Source organism: Cebus imitator, unplaced genomic scaffold (assembly GCF_001604975.1).
Source record: "Cebus imitator isolate Cc_AM_T3 unplaced genomic scaffold, Cebus_imitator-1.0 Scaffold117, whole genome shotgun sequence".
Lineage (NCBI taxonomy): Eukaryota > Metazoa > Chordata > Mammalia > Primates > Cebidae > Cebus > Cebus imitator.
In genome coordinates, this window is record NW_016107432.1 from 9630606 (window position 1) to 9648364 (window position 17759).

The 17759-nt window shown below is 38.4% G+C and overlaps 1 protein-coding gene, 1 non-coding gene and 1 pseudogene across 3 annotated transcripts in view; 1 reads left to right on the plus strand and 2 right to left on the minus strand.

The window, feature by feature from the left end:
- Positions 1 to 17759, plus strand: part of PHLPP2 (PH domain and leucine rich repeat protein phosphatase 2) — a 77421-nt gene that overhangs the window by 52395 nt on the left and 7267 nt on the right. For both annotated transcript variants that reach the window (XM_017539173.2, XM_037742230.1), the window contains exons 10-18: positions 356 to 416; positions 3059 to 3154; positions 4760 to 4915; positions 7646 to 7846; positions 11958 to 12120; positions 12409 to 12539; positions 13779 to 13889; positions 14728 to 14922; positions 16735 to 16966. In XM_017539173.2, coding sequence (XP_017394662.1) covers positions 356 to 416; positions 3059 to 3154; positions 4760 to 4915; positions 7646 to 7846; positions 11958 to 12120; positions 12409 to 12539; positions 13779 to 13889; positions 14728 to 14922; positions 16735 to 16966 — 1346 coding nt within the window. The remainder of the gene's footprint in view (positions 1 to 355; positions 417 to 3058; positions 3155 to 4759; positions 4916 to 7645; positions 7847 to 11957; positions 12121 to 12408; positions 12540 to 13778; positions 13890 to 14727; positions 14923 to 16734; positions 16967 to 17759) is intronic.
- On the minus strand, positions 5854 to 5960 carry LOC119472767. The gene has a single exon (XR_005201958.1). It is a non-coding gene; the product is annotated as a U6 spliceosomal RNA (small nuclear RNA).
- LOC108311660 lies at positions 9381 to 10430 on the minus strand (annotated as a pseudogene).

The following is a 17759-nucleotide window of genomic DNA, read 5'->3' on the forward strand; positions in this document are numbered from 1 at the left end:
ATTTATGTTATACTTTATTTAAAAGTTAAAATATTGCCAGTAAAAGTCTAATTATTAATTTTTATCAAGTTAAAAGGCTAAGTAGTTACTGTTAACATTTAACAACTGTTTAACCTTGTATAAAGGTAGTGTAGTACACAGGATCCTTCAATTAGTTGTTAAATTTGTTTTTCAAGATACATTGGGATCAAGCAGTTAGTCAAAATGAGTTATTTGGTAGTTTCTGTCTAGTTCATCTTAGTAGAGGACATCAGTTTTCTCTCTTGTGATTTCACTAAGCTACTGTTCCCTTGTCAGCTCTCAGTTACTTTCTTTTTTAGAGGATGTCACTAACACCTGTTTGTTCTTGGATTAGGGCTGACAGCAGTGAACATATATCCAGTACCTAGCCTACTCACTTCCTTGGACCTTTCCCGGTGAGTATCTCTCATAAGGTTGATGCTTGTTTCTTTCTATTTAAGAGATACATGTGGATTCTTGGCAGTTTTGATGCACAAGAAATCTAAATATTTTGAAATATTTGGATAACCTGGAAAAAAGAGAAAGGATGAGTGGACAAATAAGTTTAATAGCCTTACTGTATAAAGGAAGGATTCTGTTGAAATAGTAAGGTACCTGTGAATTATTCCTTCTTAAAGGATGAAGTAAAAACAAAGACCTGTTATCTTCATGGCACTGATTCCCATTTTGTTGGTTGGAATCAGATAATTACTAATTTTTAGATGGTGAGTTGTTAAAAATTTTAATTTTTTTGTACTCCCATATCTCATGTTGGTCTTATTTTTGAAGGGACATTAATTATATTCAGGATTTTATTACTTCTTTCGGTGGCCAGAAACAAACATAAATGAAATTTGTTTTTCTTTTATTCATTCCTTTTTAACCACTGTTGGGCATTCTGGGTTCACTGGTTGAATTTTGCAATCTAATGGCGAGATGAACAATCAAACAAGTAATGACAGGGCAGCATCCTAAGTGCTGCAAGTATAGGGTGCCCAAAGCAGATCAAAGGGGCAGTGGGCATGGTCCTATATGGTCAGGGTTGTAAAGACTGAGTGAGATGATAAATGCAAAATATATAGGAGAGTACCTGACATGCAGTTGTCTCAAGATATACTAGCTATTGTAGCCAAGTTTCTCTTTGTTGATTTTGTTACTTTATCATAATTTTAAAAGCTAATCTTTTAGATTCCCTTCCATTTCTTTCTGCTTGTCTTCCCAGCAAAACCCCAACATGGATCAGTACTAAAATTTTACCTTTTCCGTTGAGCTTGGTCACTGCCGAAGAAAATCACATCCAAGTGGACACTACAACAAACTCACAATTTCCAACCTTATCTGGAGCTTATTGGTTCTTCCTCTTGCCAGCTCCTTCCAGTGTCCTCAGCATCTGTTCAGGATTGCTCTACCTTCCTGTGTCCCCCTTCTCAGTCTCTTCCATGCTGGAACTTAGCTTCCTACTTGATTGGGAAAACAGAGACCATTGTGGGCAATTGCCCTCAGCTTCCTAACACCCACCTTGCTTGAATTTATATAGGTGCATATTCATTCTCAGCTTATCTCCTCTGTTACAGCCAGTCCAGCTGTTCGTGCCTGTGACCCCTGCCTTCCCACTGCTCTGGACCTTGCTCTGTTCATCGTTATTATTGTTCTTCTCCCTCCCCTCTCCTTTTTTTTCTCCCTCCTGCTCTTGTGTGTGTGTTTTGTGTGTGTGTATGTGTGTGTTCATTCAGCCTCTTTTTTTCTTAGTCTGTACACACACTTAAATCTCTTCTGTCGTAACAGAGAAAGTTCCCTTTACCTTACAATCCTGCTGGCTTTTGTCTTGGCTATTGTCTTAATTACTCTCTTCCCCCTTTTGTCCAAATTTCTCAAGAATTATGTGCATTTTTTGGCTTAGTGTCTTCAGTCCCCATCTGCTTATCCCTCTAACAGCTCAGTTTAGTGCTTCTCTTAGTGGAAGTTTTCTGTGTTGACACAGTTAATCTTGCCCTCTTGTCTCTAAGCATGCTTTTTCCTTGGCTAGTTAATGCAGTCTGATTTTTGTCATGCCACTTTGGCCATTTCTCTTTTGCATACTCCTCTTCCTCAGCTAGCCCTTTAAAGGTCGATTATCCCCAGGGTTCTGTCCTTGGTCTGCTATAATTTATTGGACGTGACTTTATTATACTTTATTATCTCCAGCCCACGCCCTCTCCTCCCAGGTGCTCTAGCATCACCAAACTGCTTGTTATTCCCCCGCACACACCATGTGTTTCTTTTCTTGCCTCTGTGCTCTAGCTCGTGTTGCCGCTGTGTGCTTGGAATGTGCTCCTCACCTCAGGTCACTGTACAACACCTTCACATTCTAACCCACAGGTCATATTTTTTAGAGAGCTTGTTTTGATCCATTTAGGTAAAGGGTTTCCTTCACTAAGGTATAGCGATATGTGTGTTTCTCTTACATAGCGCTACTTCATTCTGCCTCATTATATCTCTCAGTAAATCCGTAGATACCTTGATGCCTAGAGAGGCTGTCACATGTGAAAAAAAAAATCTCTTTACTAAATATCTGCCTAGTGCTTTACAAGTTATTTGAGCTCACATTCTAAATGGTTTGAAACTTTTTCCCCACTAGTTATCTTTTGCCTCTACTGTCTCAGTTTTATTCATTCTGTTCATTTTGCCTGGAATTGGCTTCTCTTCTGACCCAGTCAGTACCTGTGGAAGTCTTAACTCATCTTTGAAGGTTTGTTATTATAATTCCTTATCTTTCCCTCATCCCGTCCCACCATAAGTGTTCTTTTCTAATGCAGAAAACCTTTTTTACCTTCTTCAAACATGTAGCATAATTGATCCAATATTACATATTTTCAAGTACTTGTCTGTCCTCTCCCTTCTAATTCAACAGCATTCACTGAGCACCTGCTATATTCCAGGTAATGTACCAAGGGATGCCTTGGAGATAGTGTCCCTGTCCTCAACGGCTCAGAGGCTGCTTAACAGATACATTACAGTCTAGTGAAGTGAGTTAATTTGTCATTTTAAATGGTGCCATGTAATTATTTGTTTTCTGCAGAAACCTGCTAGAGTGTGTCCCTGACTGGGCATGTGAAGCAAAGAAGATAGAAGTATTAGATGTGAGCTATAATCTTATCACAGAGGTTCCCATGAGGTATGTGTGCATGGATGCATATATTATGTATGTATGTACTAACATTTACGTGTGTGTGTATTTAATTTTTTTTTCTAGATTTGGGTTGCCTTTTATTTGTTCAGTGAGTATTGAGTACCTGCTGAGCATGAGACACTGTGATGTGCTGTAAGGAGCATAGTAAAGGCTAAAGCATGGTCTTAGCTTGCAAGGAACTTAAGGAGAGATAGTGTATATGTGGATAACTGTGATGAAAGAAATATACCAAGGGTTGCTTCTGTGGGTTGGTGTATGATAGTAATAATAGTTAATTTTTATAGTATGAGCTATTATGAGCTGAGCAATGTTCTAAGAACTTCACTTTTACGATCTTACCTAATCCTTTAAAAAGCTTGTTATATATTTGATAGGTGCTGTTATCTTTATCTTAAAAATGAGGAAAGTAAGGCTTACCTAAGAGCAGTTAGGTAACTTGATGAAGGTTGCATTTAACTCAGAAGTGATGGGAGCTGATTTGAATGTAGTGGGGTTTTTTTTTGGAGACAGGGTCTCATTCTGTCACCAAGGCTAGAGTGCAGTGGCACAATCACTGCTCACTGCAGCATCAACCTGCTGGGCTCGTGTGATCCTCTGGCCTTAGCTCCCTCAGTAGCTGGGACCAGGAGCACACACTGCCACGCCCAGCTAATTTTTGTATTTTTAGTAGAGACAGGGCTTTGCCATTTTGGCCATGCTGGTCTCAAACTCCTGGGCTCAAGTGATGAGCCCATCTCAGTCTCCCAGAGTGCTGGGATTATAGGCATGAGCCACCACACCTCGCCTTGGATGTAGTCATTTTTACTCCAGAGCCTTCACTCTTAATCACTATACTGTGTAAATTGAATGGAGAAAATCAGAAGAAATTTGAATAATTAGGGAATGTTTCATGGAGAAGATGGCATTTGAATTAACCTTTAACAGATGATGAAAGTTTTCTAAGTAGAGGGAGAAAGAAAGTGGGGCTTGGTGAAGGGGGCAGAGAATGATATATTCAAAAGCACTGAGGTGTAGAATGTATGGTTATTACCTAACAGAGTCTTTAAAATTAAACTAGAGGCATTTAACATAGTAAATATGAACACAGTCTTTGGAGTCAAACCTTATTTCAAGTCTAGACTTTACTGTTTACTATTCAGTGTGAAATCTTAGGCAAATCAAAGTTATCAAACCTTTCTGAACTTCATTGTTAAGTGGCTTAGCACATTTTGAGCACTAAAATAAATAGTTTTTATTGTAATGAAATGTTGTGAATTTATTTACAAGATGTGTTAATATACTGAATTTTTGGTGCTGTTTTTAGACTTAAAATCTAAACTGATTTATTCTAGAAATTGCCTTTTTAGTTTAGATCTACTCTGTGCTGTTTACCTTCATTAATTCACCTTTTCTCAGACTGACCTTAATGACTTCCTTGTGGGTGGTAGGTAAACATACAGTCATAGCTGCTTTCTTGGCTGAGGCACTTGTCAGTGAGTATACAATCTAGAAGAATATGTTTCTATAACTTAGTTAAATAGACTAGGATAGCCTCAGAAAGAATGATTTCACTAAATTTTTAATTTTTTTGTTCTTATGTTTTCCCCTTAGAATTCTGAGTAGCTTGAGTCTTAGAAAACTGATGGTGGGACACAATCACTTAGAAAACCTCCCAACACTGGTGGAGCATACCCCCCTCGAGGTGTTGGATCTTCAGCATAATGCACTCAGCAGGCTGCCAGACACTCTCTTCTCCAAGGCCTTAAAGTGAGTACCATAGGATATTTTTCAGAAGAGCAGAATCATTGGCTAAACAGACTGCAGTGACTTATCATTGGAGTGACCTTTGGAACTATATTTTTAGAGAGCTTACCTGATAGTCCAACTATGGGTGGAGACTTATTTGCAATTTTTATGAAGGAATATATGACACTGTTTTATGAAGTGGTACATCAAAGTTGAAATAACTGTCAAATACTTAAAGAGGTTTCAATTTCAGACAGGTCGAGAAGATTCAGGCTTTCATCTCTGAAAATGAATATAGTTATGACATTTAAAGAGAAATTATCACATTCCGCTGTAGCTTCTTTGCGCAATTTTGAGCTTTTGCATTGGAGACAAAAGGACATACCACTAAAGTTAATTTGGTTTTTGCTCCTAGCTTTACCAAACTGCCTCTGAATTACAATCTTTATGTACAAAGCATTTTGGGTACTTTGAAAACTGTATTTACAGGTAATATCCTTCCAAAAGGTGTCATTTGCCTTCTAACTATAAATTAACAAATAGATGACATGGCCTTCCTATTTTAGGCGTGTAATCAGGTTTACCTAATGTGTTTTTCACCTTTAAATGAAAACTAGTTTGTGGTTGTATAGATTTTTTTTTTTTTTTTTAAGAGACATGGTTTCACTCTGTCATGCAGGCAGAAATGCAGTGGTGCAATCATAGCTCACTGCAGCCTTGACCTCCTGGGTCCAAGTGATCCTTCCTCCCCAGCCTCCTAAGTAGTTGTGACCATAGGTGTGCACCACCATGCCCGGCTAATTTTATTTTTTTGTGGAGACAGGGTTTCACCATTTTGCCTAGGCTGGTCTCAAAGTCCTGGACTCAAATGATCTACCTGCCTTGGCCTCTCAAAATGTTGGGATTAACAGGCATGAGCCACTGCACCCAGCCTGAAAACTAGTATTGTTTTTTTTTTTTTTAATATGGAATGCTTCACACATTTGCCTGTCATCGTTGCTCAGTGTCCATGCTAATTTTCTCTGTATCATTCCAATTTTAGTATATGTGCTGCCAAAGCGAGCATTGAAAACTAGTTTTTAATTATATTTTTCTACAACATGGAGAAGGCAATATTGTCTTCACTTTAGAAATGGACAAAACAGAGATGGGTAGTAGTATGAGCAGTAGTAAATTAAGAGGAGACATAAAAAACCACTTAGCCCACAGTTGTCTGGCTTGTTCTTTCTTTAGCAGCTTATACATTTCTTAACGTATAATACACTTGGTTGGATATTCCTCAAAGTAAAGTCTTTGGAAATTCTAAAAAGCATTTAAAGGAAATTTTCTTTATATAATGTTTATATGGAGCCTTGATGCAGTTGTTAGTTTACAAGTATTTGTTAGCAATGCATAGCACTGCATTTGGTCCTCACGATAGTCTGAATAAAATTAGTTTACAACCTTAAAATCTGTAGTGAGTAACTTAACTGTAGCAAACTGTCAGTGGTATTTATTTAATATTAACTCTGGACAGAGCTTTGTTGAGACAATAGCACAAGCAGACACACAGTACCCACCATTAGCTTAAAAGCTAGTTATGTAAAACTTACATATCAATTTAAAAATGAATTAGGGATTATGGATCATACAACATGAAGAAGACCTGAGAACACACAAGTTTAATAATAATAGTTGCCTTTTATTGAGCATGTTCTGTATACACCAAACACTGTGTTTGGCAAAATTTTAAATTATACCATGTTTTATCTGTTAGCTTGGCAAAGATTAGAATGGATTTGTAATACTCAGTGTTGACAAAGGTGTGACGAACTGGCATTCTTAGCCTTCTTGTATAATTTCTGTTTTTTTTTTTTTTGAGATGGAGTCTAGCTCTGTCGCCAAGCTATAGTGCAGTGGCATGATCTCAGCTCACTGCAACCTCTGCCTCCCAGGTTCAAGCGATTCTCCTGCCTCAGTCTCCCAAGTAGCTGGGTTTACAGGCACATGCTGCACACCCAACTAATTTTTGTAGTTTTAGTAGAGACAGGATTTCACTGTGTTAGCCAGGATAGCCTCCATCTCCTGACCTCATGGTGTACCCACCTAGGCCTCCCAAAGTGCTGAGATTACAGGTGTGAGCTACTACCCCTGGCTGGAAGTATAATTTCATATAGTCTTTCAGGAGGTCAGTTTGGCAATATATTAAGTCTCTAAAAAATATATAATCCTTTGATCACACAAAATCTGTTTTTAGGATCATACGCTAAGGAAATAATTGGTTAAGGATACAAAGGTGCTCATTACAGTGTCTATAGTAGCATTTGTATAGAAATGGAAACGGCCTATGTGTTTTTTATTAGGGGATTGTGGAATTGGCTAAATACATAATGATGCTGTTGAAACCAGACAAAAGTTTTTCTAAATGTTGTCTTCATAGTTCAGATATATTTGAACATGATATTCAGCAATATCTTTTCAGTAGGCAGTTTGATAGTAAAAGATGAAGTTAGGTTAGAATCAGGCACTCCAGAAGCCTGGGAAAACAATCAGGCTTGTACTTTTTCCTCTCTGTTTGGTTTCCATGAGTTGAGTAAAAGGAACTTTGGGTTGGTTGGATAGGATCAATTATGGAAAAACTTCCTGGAGAATTTTTTTGTTATTTTCATTTGGGAGCTTGGAATGGCAGCATTCCATACTGAGGTCACATGATGGTATCTATACAGAGAGGCAACAAATAAAGGAAGTGATGATCTGTGTGTGTTCTGTCAGTCTCAGATACTTGAATGCATCTGCAAATAGTCTGGAGTCTTTACCGTCCGCCTGCACTGGGGAGAAAAGTTTGAGTATGCTGCAGCTGCTTTATCTGACCAACAATCTCCTGACAGATCAGTGCATACCTGTCCTGGTGGGGCACCCGCACCTGCGAATCTTGCACCTTGCAAACAATCAGCTACAGAGCTTTCCTGCAAGGTAAAATGAATGCAAACTTTGATCATTTCAAATATACAATGTCAATTCTACGTTTGTCAAAAAAATACAGCAATCTGACTGTGACTCTTTGTTTATGTTGACTGACTTACAGATGCTATGGTTTCACTAGTTGAGTGGCAAAATCTCATCTTAATAGTTAGTACCCTGTTAAGTATCAGTAACCAGGAAAATTGGTTAAAATATGTTTAATTTTTAGTTGTGACTCCTTAATAATGGTCTAATACTCAACCTAGGAAAGTACAGGCTTATGAAACAAATTCTGAAGATAATTTTTTCTTTTGTCAGCAGTGTTTTATAAAATACTGTTATCTATTAATTTATTCATAATACAAAAATGGAAAGTCTACTGTATGTCAAGTATTGTGTAACAGTTTCAGTCTCTGTCCTCTAGAAATTTACAGTCAAATTGGGGAAACAGACAAGTGGATAGGCAGTTGCAGTGCAGTCTAAGAAAGGCAGGGTGTACACGCACACGTTGCCAGTCACACTGCACAGAGCCTGGGGTTGGGGTTAGGCTCCCCGGAGGAAGAGATGAACAGTTATTTAGCCAGGCTACCCCTATAAGAACACATAAGAAAGATGTTTAATGCTGTCAAAGTTGTGGACAGTGTCAATGGATAAGTAAATCCTTCAAAATACATTTGATTTTTAAAAACTTTAGTGTTTTTTTTTTTTTTTTTTTTTTTTTTCAGGTCTCATTACCTTGTCCAGGCTGATCTCGAACTCTTGTCTGAAGTGATTCTCCCACTTGAGCCTCTAAAGTAGCTGGGACTGCAGACGCATGCGACCATGACCAGCTAAAATTTGGGAAATTTAACACCAGAAAAATCTATGCCATGAAAGTACTCATTAAAAATAATATTTTCAAAAATTAAGAACATGGGGCAATGGCATTTGATATAAATAATTTTGGATGAAATTATATATATGTAGATTATAAAATTATAATTTTTATCAACATTTACAAAATGAGGTAGAGCTTCAGAAGACATACAGGAGAAACTTGATTGCTTTTTTTTTTTTTTTAAAAAAAAACAAAACAAAACAAATAGGGTCTTGCTCTGTCATCCAGGCTAGAGTTCAGTGGGCAATCACAGCTCACTGCAGCCTCGAACTCCTGAGTTCAGGTAATTCTGCCTCAACCCCCAAGGAGTTGAGACTACAGGCATGCATCACCACACCTGACTGATTTTAAAAAAAAAATACTTGTGCCAGGTGAGGTGGCTTACACCTATAATCCCAGCACTTTGGGAGGCCGAGGTGGGTGGATTACCTGAAGTGAGGAGTTTAATACTAGACTGGGCAACATGGTGAAACCCCATCTTTACTAAAAATACAAAAATTAGCTGAGTGTGGTGGTAAATGTCTGTAATCTTAGCTACTCAGGAGGCCAAGGCATGAGAATCGCTTGAACTTGGGAGTAGAGATTACAGTGAGCTGAGATTGCGCCATTACACTTTAGCCTGGGCAACAGAGTGAGACTCCGTCTCAAAAAAAAAAAAAGATGTAAGACTTAACAGATAACAAAGAATAATCTGGATATATATAATAAAACAATGAAATTTAGGAACAACATATTTTTATTATAAATACAGGTATCAAAACAATCCTGAACATATTTTTGATACTACTAGTAGTCAGCACCCACACCGCTTCAAAAATTAACACATTTGTGACAATATTCATTGTACCTGCTACGTCTTAAACAATTTCAACTGCAGCTCTTTCACTAAGCAAGACGGATAAAGCACGCCATTTCTGTTTTCTTTCTTGAGATTTTTACTTTTTAGAAACAGACATGCTTCCACTGCCATCTGACACTTCTCCACACGCTTTCATCTTGTAAACCTGAATTGTATTTCGAGTACTCCAGGTTTATGTTTAAATGACAGTGTCTTAACAAGAGAAAAAAAATTGTGCTGCATGTTTCCTCCTGTTACCTGAAAGCATAATGGGTGTACATATATTAAATATATTCTTAAAATGTCCAGGTCATGTTTACCAGCTGGAATTCTTTTACTTAATGTGTGGATATTTCGCATTGTGATATTTAATCAAGACATTAACGTGAGTAGAAGGTTGTTGATTTAAGACAAATTCGAGATCCACTAAAATTAATTGTTGTATGTTTGTCCTGGTGGCTGTGGAAGCTTCATATTTTCTTTGGACATTATTAGACGTCTTAGCTCTTGAAGTGCAACTTTAATGCTATATGAATTTTGCCATTTTGCTAACACTGGTATGCTCCCGGCATCCACCATCCCACTGGAATTATTTACTCCATTCATATTAATTTTTGTTACAAATCTAACTGATGGAGGAGCTTCGGGGTATTAGGTCCACATTCTACTTTCAGGTTATATATTCTGTTTTCATAATTTGTCCTTGGTGGCTCAATAATCATGCCTGTCCACCTTGTAAGTGTCATATCTTCATCATCTTCAAGGCCCCAGGCTAACCGTACCATCGCCTACTCCTTTTTGTCCTTCAAGTTCTTCCAACAAGCAAAAATTACAAGGAACTTTAACTCCTGTGGAGACCGCCATCTTCTCCTGCAGCCTGACACAGCCCACAACATATTTTTAAAAATGTGTGTTCTTAACTGAATAACCCACTATCAGGGGTCATTTCCTGAGCAGTGTTATAATTGTTTAGGCACAATACAGATCTTGTTTGTTTTGAACTATTTTCAGAATCTGGCACAGTTCTGGGTACTCAGTAAGAAACTGATTGAGGAGGCTGCATTTCTAGTTACAAGTCAGAAAAATCCAGGCAGGATAAGGGAAAAGCATGAGATTTGGACATGGGAACACTTTTAAAATATGTTGTTAAATAAAAGAAAGTCATAAATACAACGTATATAATATAGCACCTTTTTTTTTTTTTTTTTTGACGCGGGGTCTTGTGTTGCCAAGGCTGGTGTGCGGTGGTGCAGTAAAACTCACTGCAGCCTCAAATTCCTGGGGTCAAGAGATTTACCTGCCCTAGCTTCTGAAAGTACTGGGATTACAGGTGTGAGCCATCATACCTACCTGGCCTGTAATACTAGTTTTTAATTTGAAAAGTATAGTTTCATGCCTTAAGAAAAACAAGAGTACTATTTACCAAAGTGTCATCAGAGATTATCTTTGGCAGTAGCATTAAAAGGTTTTTTAAATTTTTCCTGTTTGTCTCTATTTTTCAGTTTTTTTTCAGTGAGCATGTATTATTATCAGAAAAAAATTGTTATTAAGCTTAGTTATTAAAAAGTATTTATAAAGTTTCTAGTAGAAATTATATGAAAAAGGCAAGATATAAAATTTATATAAAACAAATACATAAACTTGGTAGGAAATTCAGCAAAATGATAAAAGTAATTCAGATTGTTGGTATTGGTGATTTATTTTCTTTATTTTTCACGCTTTCTCTCCATGTTAACAGCAGTTGATTATTTTTATAATTTTTAAACCAATAAATCAAAATAAATTAGAACAATTTGTAATAACCTCCATAAAGGTGTTACTCTTCCTTAAGGTATTTTGCATATGGTGTAGAAAGCTTTGCTCAGTCATGGAACAGTGTGACTCACTTGCCTCACAGCACAGTGCTGTGTGTATAATAAGAACCTGATAAATGTTTAGTGGAGATGAGTTAATGTCATGAATAGGTAACTGTAGAATTTTAAAATTGAAAAGAATCTTAGTGATGATGTAGTAAAACTTAATTTTTTACAGCTGAGGAGATTGAAGATGCTGACATTGATTTACCTGGTATTTCTCAGCTAGTTAGTGGTAAAGCAAGCATCAGGTCTAATCCCCCAACTTGAGGCCACTTCTTTTCTAGCCATTTTCTGTACATTAGGTAACAGGAAGATGTTCCTGCCCACAAGATCCAATGGCCCTTGAAACAAACCGAGGCAGATCAGGCTTAGTTATAGCAGGAGCTATAACTTGTTGAGCCGTTGCCTTTCCTGGTGTCAGTTTCATTTCTCACCAGTCATCTGGCAGTAGACCATACTTGCCTTCTTCACTATGTGGCTGCTGTAGAATAGCACTTCCTTGGCAGCTCCTCAGTCTTGGTGCATTATAGTATTCTGGTGTTTCTTTTTCAGCAAACTAAATAAATTGGAGCAATTGGAGGAACTGAACCTAAGTGGCAACAAGCTTAAAACCATTCCCACAACCATAGCAAACTGCAAAAGGCTGCACACCCTTGTGGCACACTCCAATAATATCAGCATTTTCCCAGAAATACTGCAGTTGCCTCAGATCCAGGTACTACTGTGTGCTGGAATGATGTCCTTATTGGAGGAAATGGCAGGAGAGTGACTGAGATTATTCTCCTCTTATAAAGAAGAAGAAAGGAGTGTAAATGAGATTATTCTCATAAGGAAAAATATTATTGTCTTCTTATGTACTCAATTTGGGACCAGAATGTATGTAATAGATTCCTGGGAAAAAGTTAAGTTTCTTTTTGGGGATATAGTAAGAGATTGGACACTTGGGAGTAAACAACTAAGTCTCTATGATGCGTTTTCTTTTGATTTCTCCATTTCTTCTTAGTTTGTAGACCTAAGTTGCAATGACTTGACAGAAATCCTGATTCCAGAGGCTTTGCCTGCTACATTACAAGACCTTGACCTGACTGGAAATACAAATCTGGTTCTGGAACACAAGACATTGGACATATTTAGGTAGGAAAAAATTCGAAATGGAATCTGCATGTGCTCTTAGGCCCACCAGCCGTGCGTAGGTCTTCTTGTTTCTTTTGAACTGTTTTCAGAATCTAGCACAGTTAGTACTATGGAGATCTTGAGTAATTAAAGGAACAAAATGAATTTAGGCCATAAAGCCCCTAAGTTCTCTTTTTAAGTTATGAATAGATGTCCTATCCGATAGTCAATCTGTTTATATTAGGACTACTCCATGTCTACTTCCCACTCACACACTGAATATTTTCATGATAAGCATAGATGTTTTAGGTGGGACAGATTATATAATATCTAAGAGACAATACAAGTTCATCCATTGTACCAAGACTTCATTGTATCAAAGTACTTAAGAGAAATAGATGGCTGGCTGAAACTTAGAAATCTTTGCCGTGCTTAGTTTTTGATTGAAACTCCTACTCCTTTGATCCTTCTACCCATTTCCTTTCTCTCCCCTCCTTCTTTGCACGTAGTTCAGCATACTACTTTCATCCGTCTCTCTAGAAATGCACTTTAGTCTGTCCATAGATTATTTTATTAGAAGATACATTATTGTTGGCCGGGTGCAGTGGCTCACACCTGTAATCCCAGCACTTTGGGTGGCTAAGGTGGGTGGATCACTTGCGGTCAAGAGTTCAAGACCAGCCTGGTGAACATGGCGCAACTCCCATCTCTATTAAAAATACAAAAATAAGCCAGGTGTGGTGGCTCGCCCCTGTAATCCTAGCACTTTGGGAGGCTGAGGCAGGTGGATCATTTGAGGTCAGGAGTTTGAGACCAGCCTGGCCAACATGGTGAAACCCTGCCTCTACTAAAAATATAAAAATTAGCCGGGCATGGTGGCAGGCACCTGTAATCCCAGCTACTCAGGAGGCTGAGGCAGGAGAATCGCTTGAATCTAGGATGTGGAGGTTGCAGTAAGCCGAGATCGTGCTACTGCATTCTAGCCTAGGCGAAAGAGGGAGACTTTGTCTCAAAAAAAGAAATAAATACAAAAATTAACTGGGCGTGGTGGCACATGCCTGTAATGTCAGCTGCTCAGGAGGCTGAGGCAGGAGAATTGCTTGAACCTGGGAAGTGGAAGTTGCAGTGAGCAGAGATCATACTACTGCACTCCAGCTTGGGTGACAAGAGGGAGACTTGGTCTCAAAAAAAAAAATTGTTGGGATAGTTTTTGTAAAATACAGAAGAGCATATTGTTTAATCTTCCTTCATCTCCCACAGCCATATCACAACCCTGAAAATTGATCAGAAACCTTTGCCAGCCACAGATTCTACAGTTACATCAACCTTCTGGAGCCATGGACTGGCTGAGATGACAGGGCAGAGAAATAAGTGAGTATATTGGCCATGGAGACTGAGAAAGAAAAAATGGCAGCCTCTGGCATCTGAGAACTGGTCTGATGCTCGTAATAGCTAGGCCATGTTATTCTGTTGTACACAAGTCATAGAACATCAGTGTCAGATAAGATCCTTTTGAGACCATGATAAAGTTTTAAGACAAAAACAACACGAATATGCAGTCAACAAAATACCAAAACCCCCTTTCATAGCTAAGATGGGTAGATGCTACTTTCTTTACCGGTCACAGCTTTATCCTTCTGCTAATTTTCTTTCCCTATAGATAAGATTTATACCCAGCCATAGAATGGCCCCGCTTTCTGATGACATCCAGTCTAGTATGATCCTCTTCCTTAGACCCTCCCCAGAATGACCCAGCCAAAGTTCAAACCCTATAGTGGGTTCTTTTCATCACCCCTTATCTGTATACCCCAGGGTTCCATGGGGTGCATTTTCGTTTGCTATAATGAGTAATAAACTCAACTTTTTCAACCGTAAGTGTGCTCTGGTGATCTTTGGCTGATGAGCCTTGACAAAACTAATCCGTAGTCACCACTAAGAGAAAGTGTTTTATCTTACCAGCCTTCCACAGCATTGCAAAGCCGATATGTACTGCCCGTGAATGTGGCTGTTTCCCCTTTCCTTGGGATATTAGCTCTTTCAGATGTTGCTTAATTATCATGTCTAGGGACTTTTTATGTGTAGATTACAATTTGCTACTGGTCTTCTCCGCTTTTAATTAATACTTACTTTTTAAAAGAATGGTCCCTAAAGAATAATACTTTACCAGTAACTTTTTTTGATGATTGTGTTTCTTATATTTCTGTTATAGGCTGTGTGTCTCAGCGCTTGCTATGGATAACTTTGCAGAAGGGGTGGGAGCTGTGTATGGCATGTTTGATGGGGATCGAAATGAGGAGCTCCCACGCCTGCTCCAGTGTACAATGGCAGATGTGCTTTTAGAAGAGGTGCAGCAGTCAACTAATGACACAGTTTTCATGGCTAACACCTTTTTGGTATCTCACAGGTAAGCAGGTGGGTTGAATAATCCCTAACTCAGTTCTACTTTTAGAAAATATATCTTATTTATTTATTTATTTTTATTTACCAGACGTTGGTTAGCAGACATTTCCAAGAAAATATATCTTTCCAAACCAGAAGGTCAGGGTCTAAATTATGGTTACAGGATCAAGGAGAGAACTCACATTGTTGTCTTCTATGATCATTCTCTATATCAGCGTGGAGTGTGGGGCCTTGGCTCTTTAAAAAGCCTGTGAGTTCATCTGTTTTCTCTGTTGAATCCAAAGGCTGCTGAGGATATGCAAAAGGTTGTGTGTGTGTATATATATATGTGGTTGTACATTTTGAGGAGGAAGGTGCCCAGCTTTCATACGATTGTCCAAGGAGTCAGTGACCTACAAAAGGTTAGCCAAAAACTCCTCAGATTCATATGCTTAGAATCCCTGTTTCTGGGGTTTTACTCAACTAGCCTAAGTAAAGTCTAAACTACTTATGGGCAAAATCTCTATGCAGATGCTCCTCAACTTACAATAGGGTTACATCTTGATAAACCCATCATCAGTTGAAAATATGGTAAGTGGAAACTTCATTTAATACACCTACCCAACCAAACATCATGGCTTCACCTAGCCTGCACTAAATGTTCTCAGAACACTTACCCCATTAGCTTACAGTTTGGCAAAATCATCTGGTGCACAAGGCACTGTATTGATTGTTTAGCCTTGTGATCAAGTGGCTGGCTGGTAGCTATGGCTCGCTACCTCTGCCCAGCATCATGAGAGAAGATCATACCACATGTCACTAGCCCAGGAAAAGATCAAAATTCAAAGTACAGTTTTTACTAAATGCATACAGTATTGCTTTTCACTGTTGTGAAGTCAAAAATTCTTAAGTTGAACCATTGTAAGTTGAGGACATCTGTATAACCTAACTGTACTGGAGTATTTGCATATCAGGTGGACTGATAAAGGGTATGAATAACTGAGAGGTTGTTAAGTTGTATAGTTCAGGTTGAAGTGGAACAGCCTGGATCTTGAACTAGTTTTGTCTGTCATAACACAAAGCAAAGTGTTAGGAAGGAGTTTGTTTTTCAGTAGTAGAATTGAGCTAGAGACTTCACAAAATAAAGGGTTTAGGAAAGGGAACTCAATTTATGAAGCAACTCTTGAGCCAGGAGCTGTAGTAAGTATTTTTTGTACTATATATTTTATCAGAGAAATTTCTAGGAGAAATCACTTGCTGAGGGTCTGTAGCCGGCAAGTGGCAGAGCTGGGATTGAAACTAGGTCTTTCTGCCAGTGTCTGCTCTTCTTAAGCATTGTTTCCAAATACAGGCACGTGGATGCCTTGCATGCGGGGGGGAAATTTAAGACTCGTGGGCCTTCCCTCAAGGAACTTATAGCCTAAGTGAATGGTTCTCAAAGTGTTGTTCTAGGACCAGCAGCCTCAGCATCACCAGAAATTTCTTGGAATGCAGTTTATTGAACCAGCCTCTTACCCACTGAATCAGAAACTGGGGCTAGGGCCCAGCAATCTCTGTTTGGATAAGCCCTCAGGTGATTCTGATGTGCTGAAGTTTGACAGCCCCTGAATTAGGAAGTCTTTGATCAGACACAAAAAAAGCAGTGGAGAAAGATGCACCTTGACTCTCTACTCCCGTGTCTCCCTTTGTAAAATCTTTTCCTCAGCTGAGAGTGGAAGGCAGAACTCTTTCCACCACCATCAGCCACAGCAAGTCTGTATTTAGAAGGGCTATATGTGTAGGACCACCACTTTTAAAACTAGCCACCACATCTTCATTTTCTTTTCTTTCTGAATAGGAAATTAGGAATGGCTGGCCAGAAGTTGGGCTCCTCCGCTCTCCTTTGCTACATCCGCCCTGACACTGCCGATCCAGCAAGTAGCTTTAGCTTGACTGTGGCCAATGTTGGCACGTGCCAAGCAGTCTTGTGCCGAGGTGGGAAGCCAGTGCCCCTCTCTAAAGTATTCAGCCTGGAGCAGGACCCAGAGGAGGCGCAAAGGGTGAAGGACCAAAAAGCCATCATCACAGAGGTTTGTCTCGCTCCCTACCAGTCAATTATACTCCCCAAATCCAGTGGAGGCTGCTTTGTGTAGAGGTGATGAAGGTCCATTTTCTTCCTATTATGCCCTGTAAATTGTATCCAATTCAGATAAAAATTCAATTCAGATGGTTTCGGCAACAGTACTAGAAGAAAATCTGATCAGTTAGTTACTAGCACAAAGAAAAAGCAAAATGCATTAGAAATACAAAATCCTAATTTGTGATCTTCTACGTTGGTAGCTAGTGTGTAAAATGTATGTTAAATGCCCCCCTTAGCTAATTTCCAGCTCATCTGGTTTGTTACTCCAAATAGAAGAAAGAGTTCTCTAGTTTGACATCCGTATTCTGAAATGCAAAGTTTCAAAATGTTTTGTGTTTATACTCTCTGTGGTGTAGTATGCTCTGGTGTTCTGTTTTGATAATGAAGCATCAGTATTTCTACTGTTTTATAGCTTTTCTCCTTTTTTTTTTTTTTTAAATAAATTAACATTTTTGCTTTCAGAAAAACTTGAGCAATTACTTGTGAACATTGTTTATCACAAAACAGAATTCCTTTGAGATCTTTTGAACAGTTCAAATTGGATTGTTTGTTTCTGTATTGTTGATTTTCAAGAGTCTTTGTATATTTTGGAAACAAGTTCTTTATCAGATACATGTTTTGCAAATATTTTCTCCCAGTCTGGGGCTTGTCTTTCCATTTATTTAACAGTGCTTTTTTTTGCAGAGCAGAAGTTTTAGTTTTTTTTTTTTTTTTTTTTTTTTTTTTTTTTTTTTTTTTTTTTT